The sequence below is a fragment of the Salmo salar genome, chromosome ssa01, assembly GCF_905237065.1.
Source record: "Salmo salar chromosome ssa01, Ssal_v3.1, whole genome shotgun sequence".
Taxonomy (NCBI): domain Eukaryota; kingdom Metazoa; phylum Chordata; class Actinopteri; order Salmoniformes; family Salmonidae; genus Salmo; species Salmo salar.
This window is the reverse complement of record NC_059442.1, coordinates 32,793,734-32,806,489: the sequence shown is the minus strand read 5'-3', so window position 1 is coordinate 32,806,489 and position 12,756 is coordinate 32,793,734. Positions and strand designations below refer to the sequence as shown.

General features: G+C 42.4%; 1 protein-coding gene across 2 annotated transcripts in view; it reads right to left on the bottom strand.

The window, feature by feature from the left end:
• Positions 1-12,756, bottom strand: part of ddhd1a (DDHD domain containing 1a) — a 40,137-nt gene that overhangs the window by 5,077 nt on the left and 22,304 nt on the right. For both annotated transcript variants that reach the window (XM_014193950.2, XM_014193958.2), the window contains 2 exons: positions 3,156-3,265; positions 2,506-2,612 (listed from right to left, as the gene is read on the bottom strand). In XM_014193950.2, coding sequence (XP_014049425.2) covers positions 2,506-2,612; positions 3,156-3,265 — 217 coding nt within the window. The remainder of the gene's footprint in view (positions 1-2,505; positions 2,613-3,155; positions 3,266-12,756) is intronic.

The window sequence follows — 12,756 nt, the reverse complement described above, 5'->3', positions numbered from 1 at the left end:
TTTGTAGGCACTATGGTGTTGAACACTGAGCTGTAGACAATGAACAGCATTCTCACATAGGTGTTCCCTTTGTCCAAGTGGGAAAGGGCAGTGTGGAGCGCGATTGAAATGTGTCATCTGTGGATCTGTTGAGGCGGTATGCGAATTGGAGTGGGTCTAAGGTTTCTGGCGTGATGGTGTTGATATGAGCCCTGACCAGCCTTTCAAAGCACTTCATGGCTACCGACGTGAGTGCTACGGGGCGGTAATCATTTAGGCAGGTTAGGCGATATGGCCAAACTATTATGTCACGGTATTTTAAAAAATTGGACGGTATGACGGTTATTTAGTTTTTCAATAATAAAAGTTGTACATTTGCTTTATGAGTAGTGAGTGATCCTAGGGTGGCAACACATGTGATTTCAATGGGTCTTTCTCCTTTCTGATTGTTTTATACTGTCCTGTTCAATTCAACTTCAACACCCCTCCCCCCCAAATAAAACATTATTTTCATAAATTTCTGCATTTGAGATCATTTCCACACTGCCACGTAGGGCTGCACGACATGGGCAAGTAATCTGAGCCATATTTTTAACCAAATGTTGCAATTTGACTTGCAATTTAGAGCAAAACACTTGGGTTAACGTTTGGAATCATGGGAATAGAATGTCTATTCTAATTATAGTTGGAATATAATAGTGGACACTTTTAATAGTGTTTGACATGACAACGAATGAAAAAGCCAGGGAGGAGTTATTGTGACAGGAACTAATGTGTTGATAAGTGTTTCCTAGGGGACCCTATAATCTTTGACTACATTGAATGTTTCCTCTTAGCTACTTCATGTAGCTAACATATTCTTGCTTTGCGTTTACCTCTAATCTAGAAGACACTGTTGCACAAACAACATGCTTATTTAGGTCTACACAATCACTGGTATTATCAGGCTGTATATCTAATTACGCTTGCTCTTACTCAGTACATTTATTAGCTAGCTAGCTAGCGCTTAGCATTAGCGGCTAACAATCAGCGGCTAACAAGATTTAGGAACAACTTGCTAAGAAAAGACAAACTAGCTGTTCGCAGATGTAAGAAACACAAGCTAATAGTGTAATTATAGAACGCTCGTAGATTTATATTAAGAAGCAAAGTGACAACTGCATCGTTGTCATCAACATTGTTGCATGTGCTGCATTGACCAGGCAGACTGAACGCAAGTGTCTCCTGGTTGAGGAACATCAAATGCGCTCCTTGAATGACAGGGGGCGTGGCTAGGTCTGTGTGGAAAGCGGCATAGAGAGAGATGACTCAAGTAGCGAAGTAAACTATATTTTTCCCCTCGTTCATGACGAGAAGTCCGGCTGGCTTACATCATGTGCTAACGAGACGGAGATTTTTGGACATAAATGATGAGCTTTTTTGAACAAAACTACATTCGTTATGGACCTGTGATACCTGGAAGTGACATCTGATGAAGAGAATCAAAGGTAATGGATTATTTACATAGTATTTTCGATTTTAGATCTCCCCAACATGACGTCTAGTCTGTATCGCAACGCGTATTTTTCTGGGCACAGTGCTCAGATTATTGCAAAGTGTGATTTCCCAGTAAGGTTATTTTTAAATCTGGCAAGTTGATTGCGTTCAAAAGATGTAAATCTATAATTCTTTAAATGACAATATAATATTTTAACAATGTTTTCTAATTTTAATTATTTAATTTCTGACGCTGACTTGACTGCCGGTTATTGGAGGGAAACGATTTCCTCAACATCAATGCCATAGTAAAACGCTGTTTTTGTATATAAATATGAACTTGATAGAACTAAAAATGCATGCATTGTCTAACATAATGTCCTAGGAGTGTCATCTGATGGAGATTGTAAAAGGTTAGTGTATCATTTTAGCTGGTTTTATGGTTTTGGTGACCCTGTCTTTGACTTGACAAAACTATTACACACAACTCTTGTAAATGTACTGTCCTAACATACTCTATATATTATGCTTTCGCCGTAAAACCCTTTTGAAAATCGTAAACGTGGTTAGATTAAGGAGGTGTTTATCTTTCAAATGGTAGTAATATTGTATTTTTGAAAATTTGAATTTTTGATTTTTGTTGCGCTCTGAAATTCATCTTGTGGGACAGTGGCTAGGGTCGCCCCCGCCCCAAGAGAGCCCGAGAGTTAACAAACCAAACATTCAAATACCGGTATAGAAGGAAAACTGACTGATTACACGTCCAGGTAATCAGTCTGGCCCCGCGGCTTTGTCAATGTTGACCTGTTTAAAGGTCTTGCTCACATCGGCTATGGAGAGCGTTATCACACAGTCGTCTGGAACAGCTGGTGCTCTCATGCATGTTTCAGTGTTGCTTGCCTCGAAGCGAGCATAAAAGGCATTTAGCTCATCTGGTAGGTTCGCGTCACTGGGCAGCTCGTCAAGTGAGATGAGGGATTAAACCCACTGTGTGTGTGTGTGTGTGTGTGTGTGTGTGTGTGTGTGTGTATGTGTATGTTTCAGTCTCACCTCGTCCCTGTACAAGGGGCTGGTGTAGTACATGATGTCCATGGCACTGCTGTTGAGCAGGTCTCTCAGTCCTCGCACCTTGTCTGGGGTGATGGAGTCCACTGTATCTGCAGGAAAACACAATTCAACCATCAATACCATCTAGATATATTTAAGTATTTTTTTATGGGAAAGCCTTTGTTCAGCCCCTCTATTTTTATTAAGCTATTATATTCAGATCAATAAATCACCTATTAACTTGGCTAAAACAGTTAAAGTTATAGAATAGATACTATGTGCATCACAGACATATTAGGAAATTATAGGGAGTATGAGACAGGACAGGCAGAGGACAGCACATGGAACATATACAATTGTTTTTCTATCACCGTGGGGACATAAAATTGATTTCCATTGAAAATCCAAATTTTTCCTAACCGTAAACCTAACCCGTAATCCAAACCCAACTCCTCACCCTTAACCCTAACCCCTAAGCTTAAAATAGCCTTGTCCTCATGGGGATGTGAGAAATGTCCCCACAAGGGAGAATTTTCCTTGTTTTACTATCCTTGTGGGAACTTTAGGTCCACACGAGGATAGAACAAGACCACACATACACAAACACACAACTCAGAACAGACACACAATACACACACAAGCATTAACCTTACCCCCATCCAGTGCCAGTTTGGAGCGCCACTCTACAGGCAGAAACTCCACGTGCTCCTCTGTGTGCTCCGAAAAGTGCTTCTCCTCCATCTTCCTTACTGCCTCCCTTAGCCTGGACACACACACACACCATAATTGCCATGTGCACAAGGATTTTCTCTTGCTGTTCAATCTTAAAAAGGTATCATTCTATAGCTAGCATTTCATCTAAGTTATTCCTAATGCTCTGTGAAATGTTGAAAAATACACTAACAAACAAACAAACAAACAAACCAACATCAACACATTTTATTGTCAGCAAACATCCTCGGCAGCAGGTTGTTACCGGTACATCATTACTGCTGGGTGAATGGCTTTACAATATGGTCCATATACACTCCAAGTCAACCAGGGAATCCTTTGTGCCTTGTGTTTGCTCTGCCTTTCACTTACGACTACGCATGTTTGAGAGGACTGACGTGCGTCCATTTTACCACTCACTGACGCAGTCCATTCACTCACAATGGCTGCTAGCGAACTACGTTAGCTTCACAAACAAAATTAGAGTGGCTGCTGTTGACATAGCAGGGGCGTCCGGGGAGTGACTTCGGCCTTAAGGTGAACTGGTCTGTGACGCTACCTGGCGCTAATGCAGTCTATGATGCAGTCTGTCTGGTGGGCTTTTATGCACTTGTATAGTGGGTTTTTATGTTTAGAGGCTAGGTCACCTATCATTGGCAAGCAAAATTTATCTCGAGTGGCTAACTGGTGAACGGGGTCGCAGTACTGGCTTTAATGGTCTTAACACAAACCCCCTCTGACACATGAAGAGAATCGTACCGAGAGGCTGTCCTTAGTGTCCTCAGAACAAGCAGCCATTATTCCTAAATGGAGAGGAGAAGTATGGAAGGAGAGATGGGGGAAGAGAGAATTGGCTGAGAGAGAAACAGAACGAAAGGGTGATGTCGATTGAAAGCTTTTGAGTGTTGCTCGAGAGTGAGATACAGCCAAGCCTCTAGGGAGAGAGAAAAGGAAGAGAGAGAGGGAGAGAGAAAGACAGCTGGCTAGACATGGCTGATCTTTTCTCTTGAGGCTTGAGAGAAAGCCAATAGCCTGATCCTAGCAGTGTAGGGAATGAGGCTTACAGTTGGGGCTGGCCTGACTTGGTCTACTTTTGCTACCTGCTAAGCGTCCCTAAGCCCTGGCAGAGAGAAGGACAGGCCGGCATTGGGCAGTTGTGTTATTCCAAAACATTATAGGCACTATATATATATATATATATATATATATCTAAAATAAGCCTTAAATTGTAGTCACACAGGACTGTAAGTACAGATGAATATTTATGAAACTGCAAGAAAATACATAAACCCCAGCATCATCTTTTTATATTGTTTGAAAATGTCAACCAAAATGCGGCATCACTTAAATGACTCAAAGAAAATACATTTATAAGAGTGTGAAATGCACACCATTCAAAATATCATTAGCAGGTATTTCATGTCAGAAATGAATGATTAACTGTTGTGAGTCTTGTACAAGCAGGGTCTAATTCAAAAAAGTGTGTCAGTGTGTCTCGTGCCCTGTCATTATCAGTCTGCGCTAAAGATATCATTTACTTGATTACTGGGAGGAGATCAGATGGACTCATATTGAAAGTGTAATTTCCAAAAGGTCAGCCTTTTGAGAAAGCAGAAAGCAAACGAGGGAGAACACAAAAGATAGAGAAGGTGGAGAGGTGGAAAGAGAGAGGAGTTGGTAGAGAGCAAAAGAGAAAGAGAAGATAGAGATGGAGAAGACAAATGAGACCCACCATCTGGATGCTGTTGGATAAAAGTAAAGACTCAGAGCTAGAAATGGGTATATCATACATAGAGCTGTGGAGGTCACGAAATAGTCAGGCGGTGATTGTCTAGCAAATAACGGTCTCACGGTAATTGACCGTTAATTAACAAACACATTTAGCATCTCCTGGCTTCCACCCATAGCCTACAAGCCACTGATGCAGACCTTTGGAATGTCTACATTTCAAACAGTCTAATAAATCAATGTAATATAGCATACACCTTCACAATAAATCCATCATTTACAGTTGAAGTCGGAAGTTACATACACTTAGGTAGGAGTCATTAAAACTTGTTTTTCAACCACTCAACAAATTTCTTGTTAACAAACTATAGTTTTGGCAAGTTGGTTAGGACATCTACTTTGTGTATGACACAAGTCATTTTTCCAACAATTGTTTACAGACAGATTATTTCACTTATAATTCACTGTATCAAAATTGACTGACTATGCCTGTAAACAGCCTGGAAAATTACAGAAAATTATGTCATGGCTTTAGAAGCTTCTGATATGCTAATTGACCTAATTTGAGTCAAAAAATGTAAAATGTGCATATCAATCCCAGAACAGCAGCAAAGGACCTTGTGAAAATGCTGGAGGAAAGAGGAACAAAAGTATCTATATCCACAGTAAAAAGAGTCCTATAAATCGACATAACCTGAAAGGCCGCTCAGCAAGGAAGAAGCCACTGCTCCAAAACCGCCATAAAAAAGCCAGACTATGGTTTGCAACTGCACATGGGGACAAAGATCGTACTTTTTGGAGAAATTTCCTTTGATCTGATGAAACAGAAATAGAACTGTTTGGCCATAATGACCATCGTTATGTTTGGAGGAAAAAGGGGGAGGCTTGCAAGCCGAAGAACACCATCCCAACCGTGAAGCATGGGGGTGGCAGCATCAAGTTGTGGGGGTGCTTTGCTGCAGAAGGGACTGGTGCACTTCACGAAATAGATGGCATCACGAGGGAGGAAAATGTTGTGGATATATTGAAGCAACATCTCAAGACATCAGTCAGGAAGTTAAAGCTTGGTCATAAATGGGTCTTCCAAATGGACAATGACCCCAAGCATACTTCCAAAGTTGTGGCAAAATGGCTTAAGGACAACAAAGTCTAGGTATTGGAGTGGCCATCACAAAGCTCTGACCTCCACCCATAGAAAATTTGTGGGCAGAATGGAAAAAGCGTGTGCAAGCAAGGAGGCCTACAAACATGACACAGTTACACCAGCTCTGTCAGCAGGAATGGGCCAAAATTCACCCAACTTACTGTGGGAAGCTTGTGGAAGGCTACCCGAAACGTTTGACCCAAGTTAAACAATATAAAGGCAATGCTACCAAATACTAATTGAGTGAATGTAAACGTCTGTACCACTGGGAATGTGATGAAAGAAATTAAAGCTGAAATAAATCATTCTTTCCACAATTATTCTGACACGTCACATTCTTAAAATAAAGTGGTGATCCTAACTGACCTAAAAAAAACAAATTTTTGCTAGGATTAAATGTCAGGAATTGTGAAAAACTGAGTTTAAATGTATATGTAAACTTCCGCCTTCAACTGTATTTTGTGGGCATGCAATGTTTAAACTGTATCTCATTCCCTGTAAAACGGGGTTAAGCCACATGAATCTGATCACACCAACGAGATCTAGCATACAAATTCACTGAGTGTCTGCCTTGATGTTCATATAACTCCACGGACTCCCTCTTACGCACTGCAACCCAGAAGATGTGACCACTTGGTTACGGCGACAAGGTTTGCCAAGTACACCCAAACCAGAGTGGCCACCGCAAAGCCCAAGGAGCCTGACGCTCTCTGGAAGTTGCTGTAGCGCTGCTTGGGAAATGTAGCCTATATTGGCTATTGGTTGAGATGCAGGGCCGTTCTAGGTTGGTATGTTAGGGTGGGAAATTGGAAAGGTGAATTGGGCAGTTGGAGGTAATAATGTTATAGTTTATTAAGATGCATGAATACACCACACCAAAAGCTTGATTTTATGGCTGTTTTAAAATAAATTTCCTGCAATTCTACATAGTAATGATTTAATGTTCACTACTTGGTTAATTGATTTTATAGCATGTTTAATCTATGCAAATAAAATCTATGAATTGATAGTTCACCTCTCGGTTTTCTTTTATTCTGTAATTGGGTATATTGTAACCATGTGTTCAAGTTAATAAATTCAAAGTTTATTTATGATGTCGTGTAAGCTACACAATACAATGAAAATGCCTACTGGCAACTAAAGTTCTCCTTGCAAACAGTGCTAAGATATTAAACTATATGAATTAACATTAGGATATAGCCAACAAATATCTATACCATGTATTCCTATTAGGCTATACTGAAATGTTTTGTTTGTTCCTAAACTGGCCGAACGGCGAAATATCTTTCACTACCTCAAGTTGGTTCAACTTCTTTACCATCATTGCACAATCGTGGCGCTGTCCTTTCAGCACCACGAAGGGCGCTCCAATGGCTTAAATTAACATTAATCAAGATATATTTGCCTATGCCTAATAGTCTTACTCATTACTTAACATTATTACTCACAGAAGATCATCACTTCTCACAATAGTGCAGTTAGATAAAAGCTGAATCAATGTCTAAAGATCACACAATGATTCATTGGCATTTTACATAACAGGACCGAATATAATAGCAAAGCAGGCCTATAACGTTACTACTACATCAAAAACAACTAATTTCTAATGAGATTTTAGGATGGTTAGCTGAAGCCGAATAGTCACAAAAAAGATTAAGCACCAAAACTCAGAGCGGGCAAGATATACAGTGCCTTCAGAAAGAATCTACACCGCTTGACTTTTTCCACATTGTTTTGTTAAAATATAAATTTTAAATTCAGGTTGTTTCACTGGCCCCATAATGTCAAAGTGGAATAATGATTTAACAATTCATAAAAAATGAAAAGCTGAAATGTCTTGAGTCAATAAGTATCCAAATCCTTTGTTACGGCAAGCTTAAAAAAGTTCAGGAGTAAAAATGTACTAATTACATTGAGTCAATCTGTGCAATAATAGTGTTTAACATGATTTTTGAATGACTACCTCATCTCTGTACCATGCACATACATAATTGTATGTAAGGATGTAGCCTGAGAGAATGGCTGCAGTTTTACGGGCTCCTAAACAATGGGCTATTCTGTGTGTTTTTTCATAATGTTTCTGCCACCGCCTCTTATGACCGTAAAGAGCCTCTGGACATAAGAACAGCGATTACTCGCCTCGGACAGGATGAAGATTGTTTCTTTAACGAATCGGAAGCAAAAGATTTACGGCTCCTCCTGGACCAGGCGCAAATCCCGGTTATTCGCATTAAAAGGAGATGCCGATACAGGGGGCGCAGATCCGGGTGCTTAGTGAGAATTACTCGGCGAGTGGATAATCCACCTTTACCATCCGTCTTACTGGCGAACGTCCAATCACTGGAGAATAAACCGGATGAGCTCCGTTTGAGACTATCCTACCAACGGGACATTAAAAACTGTAATATCTTATGTTTCACTCAGTCGTGGCTAAACAAGGACATGGATAATATACAGTTGGCTGGGTTTTCCATGCATCGGCAAGAGAACAGCAACCTCTGGTAAGACGATGGGTGGTATGCTGTGTCTATTTGTCAAAAACAGCTGGTGCGCGACCTCTAATATTAAGGAAATCTTGAGGTTTTTCTCGCCTGATGTAGAGTGTGCGTGCGTGCGTGCGTGCGTGCACACAGAAAAAAAGAAATGTTCCTTTTTCAGGACCCTGTCTTTCAAAGATAATTGACAAAAATTCAAAGAACTTCACAGATCTTCATTGTAAAGGGTTTAAACACGGTTTCCAATGCTTGTTCAATGAACCATAAACAATTAATTTACATGCACCTGTGGAACGGTCGTTAAGACACTAACAGCTTAAAGATGGTAGGCAATTAAGGTCACAGTTATGAAAACTTAGGACACTAAAGAAGCCTTTCTACTGACTCTGAAAAACACCAAAAGAAAGATGCCCAGGGTCCCTGCTCATCTGCGTGAATGTGCCTTAGCCAGGCTGCAAAGGAGGCATGAGGACTGCAGATGTGGCCAGGGCAATAAATTGCAATGTCCGTACTGTGAGACGCCTAAGACAGCGCTACAGGGAGACAGGACAGACAGCTGATTGTCCTTGTAGTGGCAGACCACGTGTAACACCTGCACAGGATCGGTACATCCAAACATCACACCTGCGGGACAGGTACAGGATGGCAACAACAACTGCCCGAGTTACAGCAGGAATGCACAATCCCTCCATCAGTGCTCAGACTGTCCGCAATAGGCTGAGAGAGGCTGGACTGAGGGCTTGTAGGCCTGTTGTAAGGCAGGTCCTCACCAGACATCACAGGCAACAACGTCACCTATGGGCACAAACCCACCGTCGCTGGACCAGACAGGCCTAGCAAAAAGTGCTCTTCACTGACGAGTCGCAGTTGTCTCACCAGGGGTGACGGTCGGATTCGCGTTTATCGTCGAAGGAATGAGCGTTACACCGAGGCCTGTACTCTGGAGCGGGATCGATTTGGAGGTGGAGGGTCCGTCATGGTCTGGGGCGGTGTGTCACTGCATCATCAGACTGAGCTTGTTGTCATTGCAGGCAATCTCAACGCTGTGCGTTACAGGGAAGACAACACCTACCTCATGTGGTACCCTTCCTGCAGGCTCATCCTGACATGACCCTCCAGCATGACAATGCCACCAGCCATACTGCTCGTTCTGTGCGTGATTTCCTCCGAAACAGGAATGTCAATGTTCTGCTATGACCAGAGAAGCACGTCTGGGACCTGTTGTCCCATTGAGCACGTCTGGGACCTGTTGGATCGGAGGGTGAGGGCTAGGGCCATTCCCCCCCAGAAATGTCCGGAAACTTGCAGGTGCCTTGGTGGAAGAGTGGGGTAACATCTCACAGCAAGAACTGGCAAATCTGGTGCAGTCCATGAGGAGGAGATGCACTGCAGTACTTAATTCAGCTGGTGGCCACCCCAGATACTGACAGTTACTTTTAATTTTGACCCCCCCTTTGTTCAGGGACACATTATCCCATTTCTGTTAGTCACATGTCTGTGGAACTTGTTCAGTTTATGTCTCAGTTGCTGAATATTGTTATGTTCATACAAATATTTACACATAAAATAAACGTAGTTGACCGTGAAAGGACGTTTCTTTTTTTGCTGAGATGTGTGTGTGTGTGTGTGTGTGTGTGTGTGTGTGTGTGTGTGTGTGTGTGTGTGTGTGTGTGTATGTATGTATGTATATATATATATATATATATATATATATATATATATATATATATATATCCGTTTTACCTCATTTTTACCAGCATTTGACATGTGCAACCAGAAAAAGAAAAAACTACTTTAGACCACATTTACTCCACACACAGAGAAGCGTACAAAGCTCACCATTTGGCAAATCTGACCATAATTCTGTCCTCCTGATGGCTGCTTATAAGCAAAAACTCAAGTAGGAAGTACCAGTGACTCGATCAATATGAAAGTGGTCTGATGGTGTGGATGCAAAGCTACAGGACTGTTTTTCTGCCACAGACTGCAATATGTTCCGGGATTCATCCGATGGCGTTGAGGAGTATACCACATCGGTCACCGGCTTCATCAATAACTGCATTGACGATGTCATCCCCACAGTGACCGTACGTACATATCCCAACCAGAAGCCATGGACTACAGGCAACATCCACACTGAGCTAAAGGCTAGAGCTTCCGCTTTCAAGGAGTGGGACACTAATCGGGACGCTGATAAGAAATCCCACTATGCCCTCCCACGAACCATCAAACAGGCAAAGCGTCAATACAGGACTAACATTGAATCCTACTACACCGGCTTTGACGCTTGTCGGATGTGGCATGGCTTACAAACTATTACGGATTACAAACAGAAACCCAGCCGCAAGTTTCTCAGTGATGCAAGCCTACCAGATTAGTTAAATGCTTTCTATGCTCTCTTCAAGGCATGCAACACTGAACCATGCATGAGAGCACCAGCTGTTCCGGACGACTGCGAGATCATGCTATCCGTAGCTGATGTGATTAACACATTTAAACAGGTCAACATTCACAAGGCCGCAGGCCCAGACAGATTACCAAGACGCGAACTCGGTGCATGCGTTGATCAATTTTCAACCTATACCTAATCGAGTATGTAATACCTAGATGTTTCAGGCAGACCACCATAGCTCCTGGCCCAAGAACGCAAAGGTAACCTGCCCTGTAGCAATGAAGTGATTGAAAAGCTGGTCATGGCTCACAAACACCATAAACCCTAGACCCACTACAATTCGCATACCGACCCAACAGATGATGCAATCTCTATTGCACTACATACTTCCCTTTCCCACCTGGACAAAATAAATACCTACGTGAGAATGCTGTTCATTGACTACAGCTAAGCATTCAACACCATAATGTGCTCAAAGCTCATCACTAAGCTAAGGACCCTGGGACTCTGCAACTGGATCCTGGACCACCCCCAGGTGGTAAGGGTAGGCAACAACACATCCGACACACATCCTCAACACGAGGCCCCTCGGGTGCATGCTTAGTCCCCTCCTGTACTCCCTGTTCACGCATGACTGCGTGGCCAAGCACGACTCCAACACCATCAAAGTTTTCTGACGACAACAGTGGTAGGTCTGATCACTGACAATGATGAGACAGACTACAAGGAGGTCAGTGACCTGGCCGTGTGGTACCAGGACAACAACCTCTCCCTCAACATAAGCAAGACAAAATAGCTGATTGCGGATTACAGGAAAGGGGTGGCCAAGCACACCCCTATTCACATCAACGGGGCTGTAGTGGAGCGGATAGAGAGCTTCAAGTTCCATGGCGTCCACATCACTAACAAACTATCATGGTCCAAACACACCAAGACAATCATGAAAAAGGAACCACAACACCTATTCCCCCTCAGGAGACTGAAAAGATTTGGCATGGGTCCCAGATCTTCAAAAAGTTCTACAGCTGCACCATCGAGAGCATTCTGACTGGTTGCATCACTGCCTGGTATGGCAACTGCTCGGCGTCCGACCGCAAGGCTCTACAGAGAAATAGTGCATAAGGCCCAATATATCACTGGGGCCAAGGTTCTTACCATTCAGGACCTCTATACCCGGTGGTGTCAGAGGTCAGACTCTAGCCACCCTAGTCATAAACCATTCTCTCTGCTACCACACGGCAAGTCGTACCGGAGAGCCAAATCTAGGTCCAAAAGGCTCCTTAACAGCTTCTACCCCCAAGCCATAAGACTGCTAAACAGTTTATCAAATGGCTACCTGGACTATTTGCATTGACCCCCTTTTTTTATGCGGCTCGCTGTTTATTAACTATGCATAGTCCCTTCGACCCTACCTACTGTACATGTACATATTTCCTCAACTAACCTGTACCCGCGCAGATTGACTTGGTACCGGCAACCCCTGTATACAGCCTCGTTATGTTATTGTATAACTTGTTGTATTTTTCTTAATCTTTTGATAATATTTTCTTACTTTGTAAAAATTCTGAAGTGGTTAAGGTCTTGTAAGTAAGCATTTCATGCTAAGGTCTACCTGTTGTATTCAGCACGTGACATACAACTCAGGGAGGTTTTACAATCCCTCGCAAATAAGAGCACTAATTGGTAGATCAAAAACAAAAAGCAGACAATGAATATCCCTTTGAGCATGGTGAAATGAACACTTTGGATGGTGTATCAGTACACCCACTCACTTCAAATATACA